This window comes from Kogia breviceps, chromosome 1 (assembly GCF_026419965.1).
Source record: "Kogia breviceps isolate mKogBre1 chromosome 1, mKogBre1 haplotype 1, whole genome shotgun sequence".
Lineage (NCBI taxonomy): Eukaryota > Metazoa > Chordata > Mammalia > Artiodactyla > Physeteridae > Kogia > Kogia breviceps.
In genome coordinates, this window is record NC_081310.1 from 23562419 (window position 1) to 23590095 (window position 27677).

Consider the following 27677-nt stretch of genomic DNA (forward strand, 5'->3'; position numbering starts at 1 on the left):
ACGAATACAGCAATAAAAAAATAGAAAATATGGATGAAGCAATTTAATAAGAACAAATAATAAATCAAAAATTTTGTAAAACAATTGAAAGGCAAATGACATTAATTCAAATAAATAAATGAGAAAAGCAGTCACTATCATTGTTTCTCAAGAAATGTAGAAATTCATTAATTACTTTTTTTTTTTTTTTTTTTTTTTTTTTTGTGGTACACGGGCCTCTCACTGTTGTGGCCTCTCCCGTTGCGGAGCACAGGCTCCGGACGCACAGGCTCAGCGGCCATGGCTCACGGGCTCTGCGGCATGTGGGATCTTCCCGGACCAGGGCACGAACACGTGTCCCCTGCCATCGGCAGGCGGATTCTCAACCACCGCACCACCAGGGAAGCCCCCATTAATTGCTTTTTCAAGAGTGATTCGTTTTTCCTTTCCCAAAAGAATGAAATACAATTCATATACTGTGCTCAAAATGTATTAAGCTGAAGCTCATTAATAATCAAATTAAATGGAAGCACTCCAGAAGGTAACAACTAAAAGTAAGCAACAGAATCTCTGCCTCTAATCGTTCCTGCTAGAATGTAAGCTTCTTGAGGGGCAGGACTTTGTCAATTTGGTCACTACTGTATCTCCAGCACCTAGTACAGTGCCTTGCACAGAGACATACGATTATTTGTTGATTAAGATATAATCACTAACTAACTTAAATTTTCTGACATAAAACTATACTTCATATCTTAAGTTTTTTTCTAGCAAAGAATTTAAGTACCAAAGAATGATAGAGTCATATAATCACTATTTCATTACAATGGACTGTGCCAAATAAACTCTATGTAATACGTTTAACAAAAAGCATTCTTTTGGTATACTTCTAAAAAACTGAATTGACTTGGAACTGTAGAACCAGCATTGCCCTATTGTGAGCTCTGACATTTTCACTTGTTTTTTACTGTGGCTCTATGCTTTGGAGAAAAAAGAAAAGTGTCAAAATTATTTAAAGTTAGGATTTGCTCTGCACTTACTGTTCCTCAGGGAAAGATGAAATTTCTTTTAAATCTTATCAACGACCCTCTTATTTAGATCTGTCATAGATTTTTCTTAAACACAAGAAAAGTTTATGATTAAAGTTTCCAAAACATTGCAGAACATATTCCTTTCCTAATACGTTTTTGTTTATATAAGATTCTAGGTCCTCTTATATGGGATGCAATAAAGGTTTTATTGCAAATAAATTTTAAATCACAAAGTAAATTTTAAATTGACTGCAGAGGATATATGAAAAGTTTAATACTTACTTCAAATTGATCCAGAGCATCGGTAGGCGTATTCAAAAATGCCAAGAAAGAATGCTGTGAGTCTTGGTGCTCTATACCTAGAAGACAGCAGCAACTTTTTTTAAAACTAGATTAAAACTAATTTTCACGGATAACCTTTCCTGGCTGAATTTATTAAAAAGCTGCTCGCAAACTACTGTATTTTAAAACCAATTAATATCATTAACTCCACGTACTCCACGTACTTAAAAAACTAAAATACATTCATGTTTCTTGGAATATCACCCAATAGTTAAATTACATCAGACTCCATGAAATACATGCTTCTTGACTTACTTGAGTTCCTGAATTTCTTTTCCTATACAGTACACTGTAAGAAGCACATTAAATCTTTTTGTACCCTTGAGAAAATTTTTAAAATAGGACCCTGGTTACGTCTGATTTTTCTAAGGTAATTTATCACCAAACAAGGTTTCCTTTTTGAAATACTCTCATCAAGCATATAGTATATATTAATATAATCTTTTATTAAAAAATGCAGTGATACAACAAACTTATTTAATTATGAAAAACTTTTGCTAAGGCCTCAATCTGATTTCATTTACTGTTTTATTGACAAAAATTGCATGAAATTAAAAAATTTTGTCTGAGAAAAACTAGGGTTGGTGAATGAGGACTCCAAATCCTAGCTTTTCTCAGACAAATTAAAAAAATTTCACGCATACCTCTTGGCTATGGTATTAACTTTAAATACATGATTTCCAAATTAATTCTTAAAATACACATAATGATAAATACTAGGGAGGAAAAGGAGAAACAACCAACACACATTTTTGATCTCCATATCTCTTTAGGAACTGATATCAAATTATGTGCTTTTTTAATTACTCTCTAATAATATACCATAGTTGCCAGATAAGGCAACTTCAGAAATTCATTCCATCAATGAATATTTATTGAGAGCTATTTATTTGCCAAAACCTGTCTAGATACTGGATATATAATAGTAAATAAAGCAGAAAAACAAAATCCTTGCCCTCATTATATAAACATTACATTGTATTATTTAAGTAGACTATTATGTTACAACATATAGTGAAATTTTATTATTCTGCAACATTCAAAATCCAAATATAAAACCATAGCCATAGGTTAGCCTACAATGTGATAGATTTCTTCTTTCGCAAGTTTAGATCTACTTTAAAATGATGCAATCAATGCCAACTGGTGTATTATAGTAAGTCATACTCTTCACTGGTCTCTTTTCTATATAAATTGCCTTTAGGGCCACAGGTCCTCCATGTCTTATATATTCTTTTTCCTCTACTCACTAAATAATGCAGCTCCTTCCACTCTTCATACATGAAAATTAAGCTTGATTCTCATTTTAGCATGATGCTTTGTACTCCTAATCTGAGTTCCTAATTCACTTTTTCTGGGTTCCTTCCTTCCTTCTTGTTCACTAGGAAATTCAATCAACAAAAATTTATCTACTACTTTTAATGGCTTTTTCACGTTAACTCCTTTGTGTGATTACCCTCTTTCCTCCACAATTTTAAAAGGAGATGCGGAGACCCAACCAGCTTTACGTCACTGTGTGTCATAGGACTGGGAAATGATAAGGCAGCACATAAGTACAACATAGAGCCAATTAATTAGTTCAGTATTCAGTCAGGAATACTGTCAGGAAAATGAATTTTTAACAACTGTATATAAGAGATCCTTTCATTAAGATAACATTCTGAATTTAAAAAAATTAAATCTTCACATTCTTAATGCCCACGTTATAGAAAGAACGTTGAAGTTCATGTAATAAAGCTACCAAGCACTATGAGTTAACTTTTTACATTAATGAAAAAATGCTCAAGTAATGTTTTCAAGAAAATGGGAATAAATCCTTGAAAATCCCACAGGGTAAGCACTTTGAGTATCAAACATGGAAGAAGACACTGAAATGCTCAAATAATTCTTTGTCACTGAATTGCCTTTCTAATACTGGATTAGGTTAATCTTTAGTTATTTCATACATTATTTCGTCAACTACCCTGAAAGTGAATCCTCTATAACATTTGAGAATAGTATAGAGTATATGATAAAAACAAACTTTTCCAATCACAAAAATATTCTTCATGATATAGTCTATGGTCCTGAAAAAACAGTCAAATTTATGGCAAAGTGAGTTTTCTGTTAAGAAATCTTTAAACAATGTGTATCAAGTAAAACAAAATGACTCAGGAGACTTGTCTACCAAATGTGTGTGTGTGTGTGTGTGTGTGTGTGTGTGTGTGTGTGTGTGTGTGTGTGTGTGTGTGTGTGCGTGCGCACGTGCCATATACACATATATCTATAAATGAGTGCCAGAACTGTGTATGTGAACAATTCTCCTGCCTACACAGTAGGCTGATTCTTTTATAATAAAATGTATTCATAACAGAACATTAAGTCCTGGTTGATGCAAAACACATTCCCATACCCTTTTCAGATCTAAGCTCTTCAGTGTCCTTTATCAGTTGTTCAATTTCTGATAGCAGTTCCAAGTTCTTCTTCTCTGAATCTTTTAGTTTACTTAAGGGAAAAAAAGGAAAAATGTCATCATTTATATTGTTGGTTACTGAGCCATCATGTATGTAGTTGAACTTAATTGGTTTAAATGTCAGTCATGGTAATGTAGGGAACTGAAAACTACTGCAGGAAGGACAAATCTAGCCTGTCATCTACTCTTGAATAAATAAAGATTTACTGGAACACAGGCAAGCTCATTCATTTATATGCTGTCTATGGTTGCTTTTGTACTCAACAGCAGAGTTGAGCAGACAGAAACTATATGGCTTACAAGCCCTAAAGCATTCATTATCTTTCCCTTTATAGAAAAGTTGCTGGCTCTGAGTCACATTATTAAATTAAAATATGTCATAAAATCAAAGGTTAATTTTAGAATTGTTAGGCTTCTTTCATAGAGAACCATGAAAGTGACTAAACTTATAATTTTCAGTTTGACTCACATTCCTGATTTATGAACAAATGTGTAAATTTATATGTCCTAAGCATAAGCAGAAAGATCACACTTATTCTAAATTACAATACAGAGAATGACTTTAGCAGTTCTTTATGTTGGGATCAATTCATATTCTCCAAAAACAGTTTTTTTCCATTTTCAATGTTATACTAGCACATTTCAGTAAAACATACTTAATTTATGATTGGATAATTCATAGCTGAATTCATAGTTGAATTTATAATTCATAGTTGAATTTATATTTCAACTAGGGTGCTTCATACCATTAAAAACCAAATTTATGGGACTATATTTCTTTTCATAACTGAATGCCTTTGCAACATTTGGTATTCTGAGCACCAAATGGATTTTTCTATTTACATTTTGATTTGTAACATGAACTTTCTACTGTTCCTCTATATCACCTTATTCCTCTATAACTTATTCTTGAACCAATCCAATTATGAGTTTCCTTTTATCATTTATTTATTCAGAGTATGATTTATTCTGTTGTGATAAGAATTGAGGGAATGTATTCATTAGCTAACTGTCCTGGACCTATGGGGGATGCACTTTTTTTAATACATAACATGAAAGAAAGGATAATTAAAGTATATTCCACCTTTATGAAATTTACCATCACTTGAAACTTCATTTGTAAAATAATCTATGGTAGAGGCCAGAATTTTCAGATGACTATATTTTGTTCTGACTCTATGCTGCAATTTTATACTAATGTGATATTCTTGAACAAAAGATTATTTTGGATTTAACAGAATAAAATTTGAGAGTAAATTTTACAAATAAGGGGAAAAGTAAATAACAGAATATTAATTAGTACTATTAATTCCACTTTAAGGACAAGTCAGAAACAAAGCTGTATTAAAATTGCATCACTGCACACAAGGCCTAAAATCATCAATTCATTTTCAAATACTCATAGTTTTTTTTTCTGGTCATCACTTAAAAAAAAAGGATAGACAGGTAGGAAACTAAACATGTAACTTCTCTCCAGTTGCTTTTGGACCAAATTAGAAATCACTCTAGTGGGACTATGTTATTCAGTCTTACCATTCTGTTATGATGTTAGACGCCTTAACTTTATTCAGCTCTTCTTGGATGGCCTGCTTAGCTCTTATTTCTGCATCCAGAGCTGACTGCAACTCCAGTCTAGCTGACATATCCAGTTTTGCAAAACGACGCATTTTCCAGGGCATATCCTATGAAATAATATGACTGCATTTTTAGCTCCATTCGATTTTATTTTTAACATATAAGTCAATTTGGAAACTACTTAAAAGAACCATCTTCCCCTAATTAAAGAGAACTATTACTTGTGAAAATATATTATTTTTCATTAAATTCAGAAATAACTGTAGACTCACATTATAAATGCATTTTTTAATGGTTATTACCATTAATGGCTAGCCACACAAATTATAGTTAAGCAGCTATGTATTATAATTTCCTAAACTGGAAAAACGTTGAATGATTTCTCATGAAAACCTTTACAGTAGGCAAAGCCTAGACAAACTCATGTAAGTACTCAGATTTATTACAGTGTTTTCTGAGCCTTCCCACCGACTAATATAATAAGCCTGCTTGCTAAATGGCAGAGCTTACCGTTGCTCGGGTACCCAAGCTGGAGTTTCTTAAAGCTTCCAATTCTTCAGTCATTTTAGAAGCTAAGGCCTGAAGATATCCTCGTGCATCCTTTTCATCACTGACCCTAGAATACATGCAAATAAAGACAGAGATCAAGAACCAAAGTAAAACAGAAAACTTCAGTGAGATATATATTATTTTAAAGCATCATAAAGAAATAGTGAAAAGTGACAGAAATTTAAAGATGTTCTTAATATCTTCTTTTAAAGGTCTACCACAGTACTACTATCTGTCAACAAGTGGGAAACGGTTTACTGAACTGTTCAGTTATTTACAGATAAAGGTGGTCACGTTTAGAAAGGTCCAAATTGTACATATCTGATAAATCAGTAAAACTTCACCCTTGAGCCACGGAATTAATACTCTTTTAATCTAACATTAAACACACACACACACACACACACACACACTCACATGATTTCTAAAGAATATTAAGATTTCTTATTAATTAGATTCCATTTTTTATCTTATGAAAACACAACACACCCTTCTTAAAACTGAGGTACACTAAGTTTAGAAAGTTTAAAGTAGAATATTCTGTAAAAAAAAAAAAAAATCTGTGTTTTAATAAAGCTCTTTTGTTTTCTAAAATGGTCAATGATATAACAAAGAGAAAAGATTTAAAGTCTACTGAAACTCAGTTTCTACACCCATCGCCACCCTGCCTGACCTGCCCGGGCCGCGCCCCAAGGCACATGGGATCTTAGTTCCTGGACCAGGGATCAAACCAGGGCCCCCAGCAGTGGAAGCAGTGGAAGCGTGGAGTCCTAAACACTGGACAGCCAGGGAATTCCCAAAACTCAGTTTCTATTTACTATTTTAAGGCTATCTTGCTGATGTAATTATATGATTTTAGAGAGAAATGTTTTCAAATTATATTCAATAAAATTCAGGTTATTGAATAGCCATGAGGAAAGTATATTTCAGGCAAATCAATACGTATCTGTGATGCATACAGCAGACAAGTCTAAATCTTGAGGATTGATTCAGCATCTGTTACAATTTAATCTCCTGAGGAGTTAAATTGATCTGTCTACCTACATATCACTTAATATCTACATCTTAAAGAGGCCCCTTAAAAGGGGTTTGATCCCTTCTTCTGTCAAATGGGAAAGTGCTTTGGTGGACAATCAAAAGAATAAAGGAGCAAATAAAATCACTGTTAAGAAGTTGCCCACTCTAGTGATAGTTACATATTCATAGGCTCTACGTACATGTATATATGTCATAGCCTTTTAAAGAAAAGTAGCTTAAGAAAATATTAAGAAAGTTTGTGTACTGGGATGCTGCTTCCTTCTAAAATTCTTTACCTTTGGACACCACAAGTGACCACAACCTTTTCATTTAATCACCTAATCTATAACATAAAGAATAAATATAGACGGGGGAAGATTGTTTTTCCTCCAAAGACATTTTTTATTTTCCTCTAAAGACACTCACAGAGTAGCAATTAAGAAAATTAGGGGCTTCCCTGGTGGCGCAGTGGTTGAGAGTCCGCCTGCCGATGCAGGGGACACGGGTTCATGCCCCGGTCTGGGAAGATCCCACATGCCGCGGAGCGGCTGGGCCCGTGAGCCATGGCCGCTGAGCATGCGCGTCCGGAGCCTCTGCTCCACAACGGGAGAAGCCACAATGGTGAGAGGCCCGTGTACCGCAAAAACAATAAAAAACAAAACAAAAAACAAACAAAAAAACCTATATTACCATTTAACCAGGCTAATAGGCCTCAGCCAGTGCTGGTTTAGTAACTATCATAGCTCAGAGATCTTGGCTTATGCACATTTCCAGGAACCTATGAAATCCAGTATGTTTTATTCACTTTGGAAATCAAATAACTTCATGTAAATTGCTATAATGTTGTTTGAAATATTATATAAATGACAATACCTTCTAACTTTGCTTTTTATTTACATCTGAATACATTCCCATTCCCTTACCACTGTGGTCTTCCACTAATTCTCAACTTTTGATTAAACCTATGTCTATTTTCTCGGCTACAAAAAATTACTGATGGGAAGGGTGATGAAAAAAGAAAAAAAAAAGACTCGGTCAACTACATGCTCATGCCATTTAAGTTCCACTAGGCCCTATAGGTCTTGCACAACAATTCCTTTTCATAATCACTGTCTACTTCCAACCTAAATCTTAAAAACATTGCACTTTCCCCAACCCAACACCATCTCTTGCCCCTTCCTTCTAGGCTATCTGGTTAAGCTTACACTACTCATTCTCTTAACTTTTTTTTTTTTTAAACAGTTTTAGGAGGAGCTTCAAGATGGCAGAAGAGCAAGATGTGAAGATCACCTTCCTCCCCACAGATACATCAGAAATACATCTACATGTGAAACAACTCCTACAGAACACCTACTGAACGCTGGCAGAAGACCTCAGACCTCCCAAAAGGCAAGAAACTTCCCACGTACCTGGGTAGGGCAAAAGAAAAAACAGAGACAAAAGAATAGGGATGGGATCTGCACCTTGGGGAGGGAGCTGTGAAGGAGGAAACGCTTCCAAAGCCCGTTCACTGGTGGAGACGGGGGGGGGGGGGGGGGGGGGAGATGGCAGGTGGGAAGTTTAAGAGCCACGGAGGAGAGAGCAGCAACAAGGGTGTGGAGGACCAAGCGGAGAGATTCCCACACAGAGGATTGGTGCCCACCAGCACTCACCAGCCCGAGAGGCTTGTCTGCTCACCCGCCGAGGCGGGTCGGGGCTGGGAGCTGAGGCTCGGGCTGTGGTCGGATCACAAGGAGAGGACTGGGGTTGGCTGCGTGAACACAGCCTGAAGGGGGCTAGTGCTCCATGGCTAGCCTGGAGGGAGTCCGGGAAAACGTCTGGAGGTGCCGAAGAGGCGAGACACTTTTTCATGCCTCTTTGTTTCCTGGTGCGTGAGGGGAGGGGATTAAGAGCGCGGCTTAAAGGAGCTCCAGAGATGGGCGCGAGCCACGTCTATCATCGCGGACCTCAGAGACGGGCATGAAATGCTGAGGCTGCTGCTACAGCCACCGAGAAGCCTGTGTGCAAGCACAGGTCACTCTCCACACCTCTCCTCCTGGGAGCCTGTGCAGCCCGCCACTGCCAGGGTCCCGTGATCCAGGGACAACTTCCCCGGGAGAACGCACGGCGCGCCTTGGGCCTGTGCAGCGTCACGCCGGCCTCTGCCGCCGCAGGCTTGCCCTGCATCCGTGCCCCTCCCTCCCCCCTGGCCTGAGTGAGCCAGAGCCCCCGAATCAGCTGCTCCTTTAACGCCGTCCTGTCTGAGCGAAGAACAGACGCCCTCAGGTGACCTACACGCTGAGGCGGGTCCGATCCAAAGCTGAACCCCAAGAGCTGTGCGAACAAAGAAGAGAAAGGGAAATCTCTCCCAGCAGCCTCAGGAGCAGCGGATTAAAGCTCCACAATCAACTTGATGTACCCTGCATCTGTGGAATACCTGAATAGACAACAAACATCCCAAATTCAGGAGGTGGACTTTGGGAGCAATGATATATATATATATATTTTTTTGCCTTTTCTTTTTGTGAATGTGTATGTGTATGCATCTCTGTTAGATTTTGTCGGTATAGCTTTGCTTTTACCATTTGTCCTAGGGTTCTGTCTGCCCTTTTGTTTTTCTTTTTTTAAGCACAGTTTTTAGCACTTGTTATCATTGGTGGATTTGTTTTTTGGTTTGGTTGCTCTCTTCCTTCTTTCTTTGTTTTACTACCTTAAAAATTTCTTTTAAATAATTATTTTTATTTTATTTTACTCTATTTTATTTTATCTTCTTTCTTTCTTTTTTTTCCTCCATTTTACTCTGAGCCATGTGGAAGACAGGCTCTTGATGCTCCAGCCAGGCGTCAGGGCTGTGCCTTTGAGGTGGGAGAGCCAAGTTCAGGACACTGGTCCACAAGAGACCTCCCAGCTCCATGTAATATCAAACGGCAAAAATCACCCAAAGATCTCCATCTCAATGCCAATACCCAGCTCCACTCAACAACCAGCAAGCTACAGTGCTGGATACCCTATGTGAAACAACTAGCAAGACAGGAACACAACCCCATCCATTAGCAGAGAGGCTGCCTAAAACCGTAAGACGGCCACAGACACCACAAAACACACCACCAGACATAGACCTGCCCACCAGAAAGACAAGATCCAGCCTCATCCACCAGAACACAAGCACTAGTCCCCTCCACCAGGAAGCCTACACAACCCACGGAACCAACCTTAGACACTGGGGACAGACACCAAAAACAATGGGAACTACAAACCTGTAGCCTGCGAAAAGGAGACCCCAAACACAGTAAGTTAAGCAAAATGAGAAGACAGAGAAACACACAGCAGATGAAGGAGAAAGGCAAAAACCCACCAGACCTAACAAATGAAGAGGAAATAGGCAGTCCACCTGAAAAATAATTCAGAATAATGATAGTAAAGATGATCCAAAATCTTGGAAATAGAATGGAGAAAATACAAGAAACGTTTAACAAGGACCTAGGAGAACTAAAGAACAAAAAAAACAGTGATGAACACCACAATAAATGAAATAAAAAATTCTCTAGAAGGGATCAATACCAGAATAACTGAGGCAGAAGAACGGTAAGTGACCTGGAAGATAAAATAGTGGAAATAACTACTGCAGAGCAGAATAAAGAAAAAAGAATGAAAAGAATTGAGGACAGTCTTAAAGACCTCTGGGACAACATTAAACGCACCAACATTCGAATTATAGGGTTCCCAGAAGAAGAAGAGAAAAAAAAAGGGACTGAGAAAATATTTGAAAAGATTATAGTTGAAAACGTCCCTAATATGGGAAAGGAAATAATTAATCAAGTCCAGGAAGCACAGACAGTCCCATACAGGATAAATTCAAGGAGAAACATGCCAAGACACATATTAATCAAGCTGTCAAAAATTAAATACACAGAAAAAATATTAAAAGCAGCAAGGGAAAAGCAACAAATAACACACAAGGGAATCCCCATAAGGTTAACAGCTGATCCTTCAGCAGAAACTCTGCAAGCAGAAGGGAGTGGCAGGACATACTTAACGTGATGAAGGAGAAAAACCTACAACCAAGATTACTCTACCCAGCAAGGATCTCATTCAGATTTGATGGAGAAATTAAAATCTTTACAAGCAAAAGCTGAGAGAGTTCAGCACCACCAAACCAGCTTTACAGCAAATGCTAAAGGAACTTCTCTAGGCAGGAAACAGAAGAGAAGGAAAAGACCTACAATAACAAACCCAAAACAATTAAGAAAATGGTAATAGGAACATACATATCGATAATTACCTTAAATGTAAATGGATTAAATGCTCCCACCAAAAGACATAGACTGGCTGAAGGGATACAAAAACAAGACCCATACATATGCTGTATACAACAGACCCACTTCAGACCTAGGGACACACAGAGACTGAAAGTGAGGGGATGGAAAAAGATATTCCATGCAAATGGAAATCAAAAGAAAGCTGGAGTAGCAATTCTCATATCAGACAAAATAGACTTTAAAACAAAGACTATTACAAGAGACAAAGAAAGACACTACATAATGATCGAGGGATCAATCCAAGAAGAAGATAATAACAATTGTAAATATTTATGCACCCAACATAGCAGCACCTCAATACATAAGGCAAATACTAACAGCCATAAAAGGGGAAATCGACAGGAACACAATTATAGTAGGGGACTTTTTAACACCCCACTTTCACCAATGGACCATCCAAAATGAAAATAAAAAAGGAAACACAAGCTTTAAATGATACATTACACAAGATGGACTTAATTGATATTTATAGGACATTCCATCCAAAAACAACAGAATACACATTCTTCTCAAGTGCTCGTGGAATATTCTCCAGGATAGATCATATCTTGGGTCAGAAACCAAGCCTTGGTAAATTTAAGAAAACTGAAATCATATGAAGTATCTTTTCCAACCACAATGCTATGAGACTAGACATCAATTACAGGAAAAAATCTGTAAAAAATACAAACACATGGAAGCTAAACAACACACTACTTAATAACCAAGAGATCACTGAAGAAATCAAAGAGGAAATCAAAAAATAGCTAAAAACAAATGACAATGAAAACACGATGACCCAAAACCTATGGGATGCAGCAAAAGCAGTTCTAAGAGGGAAGTTTATAGAAATACAATCCTACCTTACGAAACAGGAAACACCTCAAAACATCCTAACCTTACACTTAAAGCAATTAGAGAAAGAAGAACAAAAATGTCGCCCAAAGTTAGCAGAAGGAAACAAATCATAAAGATCAGATCAGAAATAAACGAAAAAGAAATGAAGGAAACGATAGCAAAGATCAATAAAACTAAAAGCTGGTTCTTTGAGAAGATAAACAAAATTGATAAACCATTAGCCAGACTCATCAAGAAAAAAAGGGAGAAGACGCAAATCAATAGAATTAGAAATGAAAAAGGAGAGTAAAAACTGACACTGCAGAAATACAAAGGATCATGAGAGTTTACTACAAGCGACTATATGCCAATAAAATGGACAACCTGGAAGAAATGGACAAATTCTTAGAAATGCACAACCGTCGGAGACTGAACCAGGAAGAAATAGAAAATATAAACAGACCTATCACAAGCACTGAAATTGAAACTGTGATTAACAACATTCCAACAAACAAAAGCCCAGGACCAGATGGCTTCACAGGCGAATTCTATCAAACATTTAGAGAAGAGCCAACACCTATCCTTCTCAAACTCTTCCAAAATACAGCAGAGGGAGGAACACTCCCAAACTCATTCTACGAGGCCACCATCATCCTGATACCAAGACCAGACAAAGATGTCACAAAGAAAGAAAACTACAGGCCAATATCACTGATGAACATAGATGCAAAAATCCTCAACAAAATACTAGCAAACAGAATCCAACAGCACATTAAAAGGATCATACACCATGATCAAGTGGGGTTTATCCCAGGAATGCAAGGATTCTTCAATATACACAAATCAATCAATGTAATACACCATATTAACAAACTGAAGGAGAAAAACCATATGATCATCTCAATAGATGCAGAGAAAGTTTTCGACAAAATTCAACACCCATTTATGATAAAAACCCTCCAGAAAGTAGACATAAAGGGAACTTTCCTCAACATAATAAAGGCCATATATGACAAACCCACAGCCAACATAATCCTCAATGGTGAAAAACTGAAACCATTTCCTCTAAGATCAGGAACAAGACAAGGTTGCCCACTCCCACCACTATTATTCAACATAATTTTGGAAGTTTTAGCCACAGGAATCAGAGAAGTAAAAGAAATAAAAGGAATCCAAATCAGAAAAGAAGTAAAGCTGTCACTGTTTGCAGATGACATGATACAATCACTGAGAATCCTAAAGATGCTACCAGAAAACTACTAGAGCTAATCAATGAATTTGGTAAAGTAGCAGGATACAAAGTTAATGCACAGAAATCTCTTGCATTCCTATACACTAATGATGAAAAATCTGAAAGAGAAATTAAGGAAACACTCCCATTTATCATTGCAACAGGAAGAATAAAATACCTAGGAAAAAACCTACCCAGGAGACAAAAGACCTGTATGCAGAAAATCATAAAACACTGATGAAAGAAATTAAAGATGATACAAATAGATGGAGAAATATACCATGTTCTTGGATTGGAAGAATCAACATTGTGACAATGACTCTACTAACCAAAGCAATCTACAGATTCAATGCAATCCGTATCAAACTACCACTGGCATTTTTTACAGAACTAGAACAAAAAATTTCACAATTTGTATGGAAACACAAAACACCCCGAATAGCCAAAGCAATCTTGAGAAAGAAAAATGGAGCTGGAGGAAGCAGGCTCCCTGACTCCAGACTATACTACAAAGCTACAGTAATCAAGACAGTATGGTACTGGCACAAAAACAGAAATATAGATCAATGGAACAGGATAGAAAGGCCAGAGATAAACCCACGCACATATGGTCACCTTATCTTTGATAAAGGAAGCAAGAATATACAGTGGAGAAAAGATAGCCTCTTCAATAAGTGGTGCTGGAAAAACTGGAAAGCTACATGTAAAAGAATGAAATTAGAAGACCATACACAAAAATACACTCAAAATGGATTAAAGACCTAAATGCTAGGCCAGACACTATCGAACTCTTAGAGGAAAACATAGGCAGAACACTCTATGACATAAATCACAGCAAAATCCTTTTTGACCCACCTCCTAGAGAAATGGAAATAAAAAATAAATGGGACCTAATGAAACTTAAAAGCTTTTGCACAGCAAACGAAACCATAAACAAGACGAAAAGACAACCCTCAGAATGGGAGAAAATATTTGCAAATGAAGCAACTGACAAAGGATTAATCTCCAAAGTTTACAAGCAGCTCATTGCAGCTCAATATCAAAAAAACAAACCACCCAATCCAAAAATGGGCAAAAGACTTAAATAGACATTTCTCCAAAGAAGATATACAGATTGCCAACAAACACATGAAAGAATGCTCAACATCATTAATCATTAGAGAAATGCAAATCAAAACTACAATGTGATATCATCTCACACTGGTCAGAATGGCCATTATCAAAAAATCTACAAACAATCAATGTTGGAGAGGGTGTGGGGAAAAGGGAACCCTCTTGTACTGCTGGTGGGAATGTAAATTGATACAGCCACTATGGAGAACAGAATGGATGTTCCTTAAAAAACTACAAATAGAACTACCATACGACCCAGCAATCCCACTACTGGGCATATACCCTGAGAAAACCATAATTCAAAAAGAGTCATGTACCAAAATGTTCATCGCAGCTCTATTTACAATAGCCAGGACATGGAAGCAACCTAAGTGTCCATCAACAGATGAATGGATAAAGAAGATGTGGCACATATATACAATGGAATATTACTCAGCCATAAAAAGAAACAAAATTGAGTTATTTGTAGTGAGGTGGATGGACCTAGAGTCTGTCATATGGAGGAAATAAGTCAGAAAGAGAAAAACAAATACCGTATGCTAACACATATATATGGAATCTTAAAAAAAAAAAAAAGGTTGTGAAGAACCTAGGGGCAAGATGGGAATAAAGACACAGACCTACTAGAGAATGGGCTTGATGGACTTGAGGATATGGGGAGGGGGAAGGGTAAGCTGGGACAAAGTGAGAGAGTGGCATGGACATATATACACTACCAAACGTTAAATAGATATAACTAGTGGGAAGCAGCCGCATAGCACAGGAAGATAAGCTAGGTGGTTTGTGTCCACCTAGAGGGGTGGTATAGGAGGGTGGGAGGGAGGGATACACAAGAGGGAAGAGATATGGGGACATATGTATATGTATAACTGATTCATTTATTATAAAGGAGAAACTAACACACCATTGTAAAGCAATTATACTCCAATAAAGACGTTTAAAAAAAAAAACAGTTTTAGAGGCAAGTCTCTCATCTTTTCTTTGGCTAAGTCAAAATAATCAAGAAATATTTACTAAATACTGATTATTATGTAGACATATTAGGAAGATTGAAGAACACATATAAGACATGGTCCTTAAAAAGTTTGGTAGTCAGCAAAGACTTAGCGAACTTATGCTTACCATGGGAGAAGGGTTGGGGGAGGGATAGATTGGGCATTTGGGACATGCCTATAATTAAAATAGATAACCAACAAGGACCTACTGTATAGCACAGGGAACTGTGCTCAATATTCTGTAACAACCTAAATGGGAAAAGAATTTGAAAAAGAATAGATACATATATATGTATAACTGGATCACTTTGCTGTACACTTGAGACTGACACAACATTGTTAATCAACTATACGCCAACATAAAATGAAAATTAAAAAAAAGTTTGGGAGTCAGGACACATATAGTAGAGTGATTAAGAACTTGATTCTTGAGTCATATAGAACTAGGTTCAAATCCTAGCTCACAGTTTAGCAGTTGTGTGTCTCTGGATAAGTCATTTACCCCCTCTAACTCTCTGTTATCTCAGTTATAAGATGGGAGTAATAATAATACTACCTCATAGGACTGTTGTGATAACTAAATGAGAAAACATGTGAATTTTCAGCCTAATGCCTACAACATACTATAATCACTGTAAACTATTACTACACAGGAATGAAAATTAATGAATGAGGAATGTTTCAAATAATGTGAATGAATTTAAACAAAGGAAAATAAAAGTTTCACTATTGAAACCCTTTCCTGATTATTAAAACACTTTCCTGGTTGTCTTACACAGCTGTTTCCTCTATCTTCTACTATTATCACCCTCACCATTATCCTTCTTTCTATTATAAACCCCAACAACTTCAATGGCCTTATTTACAAGAAATTAAATTCCCAAATTTATATTTCTAATCCTAACCTTTAAGTCATCTTTTCTAAAGCATATTGGAAATTTCCACTCAGATATCTCAGAATGATCTCAGACTCACCAACAAAGAACAACTAAAATTGATTATATCATCCTCCCCAAAGCTGGTTCCTTCTCCTGACTTTTCTTACTTCAGTGATATCACCATTTTCTTAATCTCTCCAACAAAGAGTTTCAGAAATACTAATTCCTCCTCATCTCTTGCCCTTCATTTATAATTAATTAAGTCCTATAGATCCTTCTTCCATAATGTCTTCTCCATTTGTTCAGCTTCCCCCAAATTTCCTTCTATTTCATGCTGAACACCATTATGAAGAATTACCTTCCTAATGCATCACCTGAATCAATTCCATAATCCTTTGCAGAAAAGCCTTCTCCTTCTTCTTATAAATAAAGTTCTGATTCTAACCCAGTATTCATGTTAATTGTGCTGCAATAACTTTATTGGTCTTATTTCCTACTATTCTTTTATAGGAACAGTAGCACCCTTTATTGAACTCAGTGTTTTCAGAAAATGCATTATAGTTCCACTGATTACCCCCAACTTTCTTTAGCACCCAGTCTGAAGTAATTCTCCTCTATACTCATATAGGAAAATCATGTATGTATTTGATGTATTTGTACAATACATAAGACAATTTACATTTAAGTCTTGTTACCTATATCCACCTCTGATCACATTAGTTTTTAAACTTTTAAATGTTACACTATAAGCTAGTACTTGAAGGCAAAGTACCCTAATTTACAGACCTTTCTATCTCTTATTATACCAGAAGAATGCATTACATGTGAGGAGATACATCTAAAAAATGAATCTTATGGACCAGCCTATTACTTCAACCTCTTTGTAGTACCATTTCAAAGAGAAAGAGTGAAGTCTTCTGATGAGTCAATGGTGAGAAGAAAGGTCCCTGTTCCAATACAGTGTGAGCAACAAGGTTTCCTTGACCTAAAAGGTTTCCTTTCACATGAAAGAGGTATTTCATAGGAAAAGGCAGAGGGAGCAGAGAAACAAGGCCATTAGAAATGCATTCAAATGAAGTCTTATATACAGCAGTGTGTGTTTTATTTTAAAACTGTTAATTTGGCCAATGGACACATTTAAAACACTGCATATCACAAGTTTCCAAAACCTTGTTTTGGCATTACTTCATTTTTTAATATACCAGATTAAAAAACCAGGAATAGCCTGAGACTTCTGACCTTTATAAGCTTGTACAGAATATCTCAGAGATATAACTTTCAAATAGGTGAGAACTCTGAGAACAGTGAGTATATCTTTTACTTTTAGCCTATTAGGTATTTAATAATTTATTATCTAATATATTAGTCCATTTCTAAATAATAGCTTTAATGCAAAGTGAATTCATTGTATTCCTGATTTCTTCTGCATATTTCACTTGAATGTGAAATGTGTAAAAAGAGTGCTTTGTAGTATCACACAAATATTTTCATCTTCATCCTTTCTACTACTAACCCTTTCCAGATAGTCCATATTTAAAGCTTCTTTACTAGAACCACTTCTCATTCCATCTGAACCCATCATGCAATCACTTGAAAAGATCAGTGGTCTAGGATCTCAGGCTTTGACCAAATCAGTTTTGTCTTCTGTAAAGTCATTTTCATTAACATCTTATTACAAATTTGATTACATAATAATGGAGTTACAAATGAAAAGTTATAATGTTTGATATTATAAGCATGGCTAAAGATTAAAATGATTTTGCTTTAGAAATGTAGAGTTTATGACAAGGATCTCAATTAAATATTAATGCACCATTAACTGTACTATTTGGAACACAACCGTATTTCCACAATTTGGGCATTTTCCTTCAGCTATGCACTCAACAGTCACATTCATAAGCTAAAGATGAGTTAACATAAGAGCTCTATAGTTAAGTCAATATCAAAATTCTTGAGTCATTTGGGTAAGATTACTTAAAAAGGAAGTGTTTATTCACTTACGATTTAAGAAGGAGGGTATTAAGCTGGTATAAGTAGGAAAAAATGCTTAGAAGACAAAAATAAGAGCATGATCAACTAACATTCTCACCAAATTATTGGTCTATAGATATTTGAAGAAACCAGTAGTTGTTTATATAAATAAAACAAAAACATCAATAACGTGCTAAAAAAGTCAGAAAGTTAAAAAAGTAAATATAAAAAGTTAGGCTATTTGCATTAGAAAACCAAGTCCCTGTTGGATTCTACTTTCTTCAAGCATTATAAAAATATATAAAATTTTTACAAATACCAGAACAATCATTTGAGTTAATTAAATGATAGATACTAAGACAATTATCCCAAATTAAATCCTAGGGGCTTAAAGAACAGTTGATAAAACTAAACTTTAACCATTTAATGTTTTAAAAATGCCGTGTGTGAATTAGTCTGTTATAATTATGAAAAGGGTGAAAGCACATCTTCAGCTTGTAAAATATTCTCCAGGCTTTCTGTTTCTTAAAGTAATCACAGGGCTTCCCTGGTGGTGCAGTGGTTGAGAGTCTGCCTGCCGATGCAGGGGACACGGGTTCGTGCCCCGGTCTGGGAAGATCCCACATGCCGTGGAGCGGCTGGGCCCGTAAGTCATGGCCGCTGAGCCTGCGCGTCCGGAGCCTGTGCTCCGCAACGGGAGAGGCCACAACAGTGAGAGAGGCCCGCGTACCGCAAAAAAAAAAAAAAAAAAAAAAGTAATCACAAATACAGCAATTTTGATCTTAGAAAGGAACATTGATAGCTAGTGAATGAGTTTCTTCAGTTCTTTAAGGACCAACTGTCTTAGGAGACAATAACATTTTCTTTTCTTAGAAATATCAGCTTCCAATGAAACTGTGTAAAAGCTGATATGGAATATTTGATGGAGTTAGAGAAAAGAGGAAAATAACAGACAACACGGAAGAAGCACAGGCCGGTAATAAATATTCCTCCTGGAATTCATACCAACTTGACTATATGGCCAAAAATTACCCACAAAAACAGATTTAAGAGAGTACTCACCACTGAATTATTTCTGTGATTTGAGCTTCCCAATGTGCAACTGATTCCTTCTTGTCTGCTAGATCTTTTACCTCTTCTTCTAACTGCTGGTTGCATGTACTTAAGTTCTCATACAAAGTGGTAAGCTGAAAGGCAGTTTTAAGGTACTTAAAGACGTGTGACTTTTAGGAACAGGAATTCAAGGTGCTCAGATACCTCTTGTTAAATCTGATAACTCAAAAATGCTTCTCTTTCTGATTTCCTATTATTATGCACCCTCTGGCCACTGAATTTGGAAACATCAAGTACTCTGAATTCTCCTTCTGCCTTTGCTTTTCCCATATTCCCCATATTGAATTGGTTCCATCTGTGAACATTCTCCATTTGCCTGAAGAACTCCCCAGTTCTGTTGTTAACATCTCTCATTTTTTGTCTGAAAATATCTCTATGGCATCCTCTTTTTACAAAAACTTATAATTTCAAGCATATACAAAAATGAAGAGAAGAGTATAAGTGAATTCCCATGAGCCCATCATCACTAACTTCAACAATTATCACCCTCAATGTCAATCTTATTTCATTTGTACTCCTGTCTCCTTACCCTTTCCTCTGGTATTATTCTGCAGCAAATACCAGACATCATATAATTTCATCCATATATATTTCTGTGTATCTCTCTAGAAAATAAGGCTCTCTTTTTACGTATAACCACAATATCATTATCATATTTAAACAAATTTAACAAGTTTCCTTACATTATCACATAGCTAGTAATTGTTCAAATTTCCAGTTGTCTCAAAACATCAAAAGACTTAACAGTCTGTTAAACTGAATCACACCAACAAGTAAATGTAACTTAATGGTTGCTCTATCTTTTAAGTCTTTTTTACTTATAGGCTCCAGATTACTCCATTTGGGCTGCTGTAGTGGAATATCATAGTCTGAGTGGCTTAAACAAGAAACATTTATTTCTGATAGTTCTGGACACTGGGAAGTCCAAGATCAAGGCACCAGCAGATTCGGTGTCTGGCAAGGGCCCACTTCCTGGTTTATAGATGGTCATGGGATGAGAGAGCTCTGTGGGGTCTCTTTTATAAGAGCACTAATCCTATTCATGAAGGCTCTACTTTCATGACCTAATCATCTCCCAAAGGCTATACCTCCAAATAGTACTAGGTGTCAACATCGGAATTTTGGAGGGACACAAACATTTAGTACATAGCAGTTCCCCTCCAACACTTTAATTTTTCTTGTAATTTATCTGTTGGAGAAAGTAGGTTGTCCTGCAGAGTTCTCTGCAGTCTGAATTTTTGCCTTCATTTCTGAAAGATACTTTTTGCTGTATATAATTTTCTAGATTGGCAGTTATTTTCCTTTCTATTCCTTTTTATTATTTATAGGTGTCATTCCTTTTTATCCTGGGTTCCATATTTTCTGTTGTAAAGACAGCTTTAAGCTCAGCTTTTGCTCCTTCCAATACAATGTGTCTTTCTTCTCTGGCTGCTTCTAGGATTTTTTTGGTTGTTGGTTTTTAGCAATTTTTCTATAATGTGCCTAAGGGATTTAATTTCTATTTATCACTTTTAGGGTTTGTGGCATTTCTTGAATTTGTGGCTAAATATTTCTCATAGGGTTTGGAAAATTATGGGCCATTATTAACTCTGCAAATATTGCTTCTACCACAGTCTTTCTCCTCTCCTTCTGGGAAAGCAAATATTTGTATGTCATCTTTTCATCACGTCCCCGATGTCTCACATCTTCTTTTATGTATTTTTGTCCTTTTTTCTTAATATATATTTTAAAATTTATTATTTATTTATTTATTTAATTTATTTTTGGCTGCGTCTGGTCTTAGTCGTGGTGTGCGGGATCTTTGTTGTGGTGCATGGGCTCTCTAGTTGTGGTGTGCAGGTTTTCTCATCTCTAGTTGTGGCACGCAGCCTCTAGGGCACATGGGCTCTGAAGCTGTGCTGTGCGGGTTCCAGAGCCACGGGCTCTGTAGTTTGCGGCACATGGGCTCTAGTTGAGGCATGCAAGTAGTTGTGGCATGCAGGCTTAGTTGCCCCATGGCACGTGGGATCTTAGTTCCCTGACCAGGGATCGAACCAGCATCCCCTGCATTGTAAGGCTGATTCTTTACCACTGGACCACCAGGGAAGTCCCTGTATTTCTGTCCTTTTAAATCTATATCCAGATTTCAGTACAGAAAGTTTTTATTTACCCCTTCCTTTCTTTGGTTCTTTCCAATCTACTGTTAAAATTTTCTGTTGGGATTTTTCATTTATTTTATTTTTCACTTCTAAAGATTTACTTGACTGTTTTGTATAGATTCCAGTTGTCTGCTGAAATTCTTCATCATGTTTATTTTCTTGAATATATCACACAGTTATTTTTAAAGTTCAATTAAGAAAATTCCAATACTTGGAATTGTGTGGGTCTGTTTATACTGACTGCCTGGTTTTCTTCTCATTTATTTTTTTCTTACTTTGTTTTTGCTATTATACTTTTATGTCTTGGTTTTCTTTGGTTGTATCTCTTGGTATGCATTGTAATTTCTTACTGCATGCCACATATAGTGTATGAAAACTTTAGAGATAATTTGAGGCTCTATATAATATTTTCATCCAGAGACTGCTTATTTTTACTTCTGGTAGGCAATTAGACAGATCATGGATTCAGTTACTTAGAGGCTGGGTTTCAGCCACTGAGAGGGCTCATCTCTCTCTGGTTCACCCTTATTTCTAAAACGTAGCCTTTTCGATGAGTTCAATTGAAAGCTTGAATTGATTACCAAGGATCCTGCACCTTGGTGGGCACTGATATTCAGTTTTTCTCTCTAAACTTGTGATACTGTGGAATAGTGTGCTCAATTTCCTGGATTCTCTGCTACAGCTTTCATATCTGCAAATGCCTCAAGAGGAAAACTGGCACTGAATGCTGGGCTCATCTCTGTACTACTCCTTTCTAAAGGATCTGGGTCAGTAAAGTCTCGGCTGCCTTATCTCTCCACTGCCTTCCTGCAGATGAATACTTCCAGGCAGTGTTGCTACAGTATTAAAAACATTTTTTTAAAGTCCAGTTTTATAGCTCTTCTTGGTGAGGTGGTAGGTATGATGTAAGCTAATCTGTCACAGAAGCAAAAATTCTTATTTAGTTAGTTTTTTAAAGTTCATGATAAAATATTTGCACACAATTTTTATTTCATGGCTACATTTTTCTGATAAATGGTCTCAATATGCCATTAGTTATTACTATTCCTTTCTTCCTTTCTGATATATTTGTAGAGATATTGTGTTAGTTTTCTTTTTGATTACTCAGCTTGAAGGAGATGAATTTTTCCTACAAGAATTATTTATAGGTTTGTGAAGATGAGGGGCCATGTGACGGTTAAATTTATGAGTCAACTAGATTGGGTCATAGGGTGCAGAGACATTTGGTCAAACATTCTGGTTGTGTCTTTGAAGGAGTGTCTGGGTGAGATTAACATTTGAATTGACTGACTGAATAAAGCAGATTACCTTTCTAATGTGAATGGTTCCCATTCAATCAGTTGAAGGCCTGAATAGAAAAAAAGGCTGACCCTAGTAAGAGGGAACTCCTCCTGCCTGATTTGCTTTCAAGCTGGGACACTGGATTCTGTCCTTGGTCTCTTACTGAAACAGTGGCTCTTCCTGGGTCTCACATAAGAAACTATTGCTATGATTTACATCAGAGAATGTTTTGCCTATGTTCTCTTCTAGGAGATTTATGGTATCATGTCTTAATATTTAAGTCTTCAAGACATTCTGAGTTTATTTTTGTGTATGGTGTGAGGGAGTGTTTTAACTTCATTGTTTCATATGCAGCTGTCCAGCTCTCCCAACACTACTTGCTGAAGAGACTGTCTTTTCTCCATTGTATATTCTTGCCTCCCTTGTTGAAGATTAATTGACCATAGGTGTGTGAGTTTATTTCTGGGCTCTCTATTCTGTTCCACTGATCCATATGTCTGTTTTTGTCAGCCAATACCAAGTTGTTTTGATTATTGTAGCTTTGTAGTATTGTCTGAATTCTGGGAGGATTATGTCTCCAGCTTTGTTCTTTTTCCTCATGATTGCTTTGGCAATTCTGTTTTTTGTTGTGGTTCCATATAAATTTTAGGAATATTTGTTCTAGTTCTGTAAAAAATGACATGGGTAATTTGACAGAGATCACATTAAATCTGTAGACTGTTTTGGATAGTATGGCCATTTTAACAATATTAATTCTTCCAATCCAAGAGCATGGGATATCTTTCCATTTCTTTGAATCATTTTCAGTTTCCTTTATCAATGTTTTATAGTTCTTAGCATATTAGTCTCTCACCTCCTTAGTCAGGTTTATTCCTAAATTTGTTTGTTTTTTTATTGATGTGATTTTAAAAGGGATTGTCTTTTCACTTTCCCTGAGATTTCACTGTTAGTGTAAAGAAATGCAACTGATTTCTTGTTAATCTTGTATACTGCTACCTTGCTGAATTCGTTTACTGGTTCTAGTAGTTTCTGTGTGGAGTCTTTAGGTCCTATATATGGTATCATGTCATCTGCATACAATGACAACTTTACCTCTTCCCTTCAAATATGGATGCCTTTTATTTCTTTTTCTTGTTTGACTGCTGTGGCTAGGAATTCTAATACTATGTTGAACAGAAGTGGTAAGAGTGGGCATCTTTGTCTTGTTCCAGATTTTAGCAGAAAGGTTTTCAGCTTTTCACCTTTGAGTATTATGTTGGCTATGGGTTTGCCATAAATAGCTTCTATACGCTGAGATATGTTCCCTCTATACCCACTTTGGAAAGAGTTTTTATCATGAATGGATGTTGAGTTTTATCAAATGCTTTTTCTGCATCTATTGAGATGATCATGTGGCTTTTGTCTTTTCTTATGTTGATGTGGTTTATCACACTGACTGATTTGCATATGTTGAACCATCCATGTAACCCTGGGATGAATCCAGCTTGATCATGATGTATGATCCTTTTTATGGTTGTTGGATTCAGTTTCCTAATATTTTGTTGAGGATTTCTGCATCTATATTTATCAAAGATATTGGCCTGTAATTTTCTCTGCCAATAAATTGGACAAACTAGAAGAAATGTACAAGTTTTGCCAACTCCCTAATCTAAGTTCATCTGGAATTCTCCTAATGACCCAGGTTTTTTCCGGTGTGTGTTTTTAACCTGTACTTCCATGAGAGATAGGCAGTTTTAGAACAAGTCACAAAGCAAAGCTTCATTTCTTCCCCTCTGCCAAAAGCCAAATTACTTTATGCATTCCCCATTTAATCCTATCCTCAACCTCACTGTCTTCTTAGAAAGAAAAAGGGTCAGAGAACCTGTCACTACCAACGCACATCGTTATCTGCCTATTGAGAACAAGGAATTTACGTTTTGTACTCCAGGGTGTGCTATTTACCTCTAAAAATGCATTTTACCAGCTATTTTCTTTTTATAGGTTTATTAAGGTATAATTTACATACTATAAAATTCACTCATTATAACACTTATGGATTGATGATTTTTAGTAAATTTAAACATTTGTGCAATAATCACCACAATCTGGTTTGGGAACACTTCCAATACCTGAGAAATTTCCCTCAAGCTGGTTTGCAGTCAATCCTGGCTTCATCACTGATCTATTTTCTATGTCTATAGTTTTGTCTTTTCTAGAAATGTAATATCAACAAAATCATACAATATAGTTGTATCAGGCTTTTTTCACTTACCGTATTATTGAGGTTCAACCACAGTGTTGCACATATCAGAAACTAACTCCTTTTTATAGCTGGGTAGTATTCTATTACATGGATATTAGTACACTTTATTTATCCGCTCACTACTTGATGAACATTTGTATTGTTTCTGGTTATTTGCTATTATGAATAATGATGCTATGAACATTCATATACAAGTTTCTAAAGGGACTATGTTTTTAATTCTTCTGGACAAATATCTAGGAGAATTTCTGAGTTATAGGGTAAGTGTATGCTTAACTTTTGGAGAAATTTCAAAACTGTTTTCTGAAGTAGTTATACCATCTTGCACTTCTACACGCAGTGTAGGAGTTTCAGTTCCTCCATATCCTTGCCAACAGCTGGTATGGTCACTGATTGATTAATTAACTCTTGAGCCTGTACAACAGTATGTTACTATGGTTTAACTTGCATTGTTCCTGATGACTAATGATAGTGAATACCTTTTCATGTGCTTAGTTGTTATTCATATATCTTCTTTCATGAAATGTCTTTTCAATTTTTCCCCCGTTTTTTTCCATTGGGTTGTTTGTATTATTTTTTATTATTGAGTTTTAAGAGTTCTTTATACATTCCAAATATAAGTCTTTTATCAGATGAATTATTTGAAAATCTTTTCTCTTCATCTATGTATGTCTTTTCATTTTCTTAATGTTGTCTTTAAATTTTGATGAGGTCCAATTTATAATTATTTTTCTCTCAAGGGTTGTGCTTTGTGTCATATCTCCAAAATCTTTGACTAATGCCAAATCACAAAGATTTTCTCCTATGCTAACCTCATATTTCAGTTTATGATCCACTCTGAATTAATTGTATATGTTATGAGGTAAGGATCTAAGTTAATTTTTTACACATAGATATCCAATTATTCCAGCACCATTTGTTGAAAAGATTGTCTTTTCCCCATTGAACTGCCTTGGCATTTTTACTGAAAATCAATCAACCATAAATATGACGTCTTATTTTTGGACTCTCTACTGTGTTCCATTATGCCAATGTTACCATCTTTTGATTACTATAGATTTACAGTAAGTTTCAAAATTCTGTAGTGTAAATCCTCCAACTTTTGTACCCCTTGCCTCCCCTGCCCTGCCAAATATTTTTGCTATTGTAGATCTTCTGTATTCCCATATAAATTTAAGGATAGGCTTGCCAATTCTAACAAAAAAGCCTACCAAAATTTTGATAGTGATTTCCCCAAATCCATAGATCTATTAGGAGAGAATTGCAGTATAACAATAACTAACAATATGCAGTATATCTCTCCATTTGTTTAGATATTCCTTAATTTATCTCAGTAATGTTTTGTAGTTGTCTTCCTTTGGTTAACTCTGGGAGCTCTGAAATGACTGTTTTCAACAACTGTGTCCATTTTGAAACTTTTTTTTTCTTGAGCGGATTCATCAATCTCTTCATGTTAGCATAGCCAGAAGTCTACCAGCTATTTTGGAGAATGTTTTTTGCAGATGCAGTGTCTTCACTAATTCCTACAACACATCCTTTTCTGATCACCATTGCTTCTGACTTCCAATTAATCTGTGATTGGGGTTTCAGCTGGAGATTTGCAAGAAGAGGAGGAAATACAGATTTTTGCACTGTCATGTTACAGTAGTTAAAAGGAGTCTTAAATAGATGTGTTTAGTATTTGTCAGGAAAAGTTAATCTTTTCATTCTGACTGAATTAAAGCACAGGGGCTCTGGAGCCAGACCTGTGTTCCAATCCCATCCTGCCACTCCCTAGTTTTGAGATTACAAGAGTAGCTTAATCTCCCTTTGCCTCAATTTCCTCATCTGTAAAATGGTAGGAACAATAGGGTATACCTCAGAGAGTTATTGTGAGAATTATATGGTTTATATAAAGTAACTCAGGAGAGGGTCTGCACAAAGTAAATTCTACCTAAGTATTACTTCATTTTGCATGTTTGGGAATGAGAAGGTTTTACTATTTGTAAATTGATATATCTGGCTTATGATAATTATAAGACTACACAGGAATATGGAAAAATGCTCATGTTTTAAATGAAACGGCAGATTAGAAAATAAAATGTATATATGACTGAAATTATGTAATAATACATACACAACAAAACCTGGAAAGGAACATATAAAAGTAAAATGGTTGTTTCATGTTGATGAAATCATAGGTAACTTTTATGTTGAACATTTTCCACGTTTCGTGTAATTTTGCTTTTATGTAAAATAATTATTTAAAAACAAGACACAAATGATAATATTTTCTTACTGGAAACCATTTACTTCCACTCCTTGGCATATATGGCTAATTTTACTTGCAATAAGTTACCTTTAATAGAAACTTTGAATACAGACTTCTGAAAATATCAACAAACTTTCTTCTATTTCCTTTTTAATTTTTATTTTTGAAGTTAAAAAATCTGACTATGAGAATCTATTAGTTATATAAGTTTCAAAATTAACACACTAATTGCTTTTTGGTTTCTATATCTCAAGTTCTGTTGAGAAGGAATTCGGTTCTCTTCAAGCAGGATCCCAATGGAACAGTTGGTGTAGCAATGGCAAAGGTATTCCTTGGTTATCCCTCTTGGGGAAAATACCGAATTCAACCAAACCAAAAAATGAATAAATGGAAAGAAACAGTGAAGAT

The 27677-nt window shown here is 36.0% G+C and overlaps 1 protein-coding gene across 22 annotated transcripts in view; it reads right to left on the minus strand.

Annotated features, from left to right (window-relative positions):
• CDC42BPA (CDC42 binding protein kinase alpha) overlaps window positions 1-27677 on the minus strand; it is a 313738-nt gene that overhangs the window by 60736 nt on the left and 225325 nt on the right. For 17 of the 22 annotated variants that reach the window (XM_059068774.2, XM_059068716.2, XM_059068736.2 and 14 more), the window contains 5 exons: window positions 19307-19431; window positions 5887-5992; window positions 5335-5483; window positions 3742-3833; window positions 1290-1366 (listed from right to left, as the gene is read on the minus strand). In XM_059068774.2, the coding sequence (XP_058924757.1) occupies window positions 1290-1366; window positions 3742-3833; window positions 5335-5483; window positions 5887-5992; window positions 19307-19431 (549 nt within the window). The remainder of the gene's footprint in view (window positions 1-1289; window positions 1367-3741; window positions 3834-5334; window positions 5484-5886; window positions 5993-19306; window positions 19432-27677) is intronic. The other 5 variants (XM_067028895.1, XM_067028865.1, XM_067028824.1 and 2 more) reach the window with 1 other exon arrangement.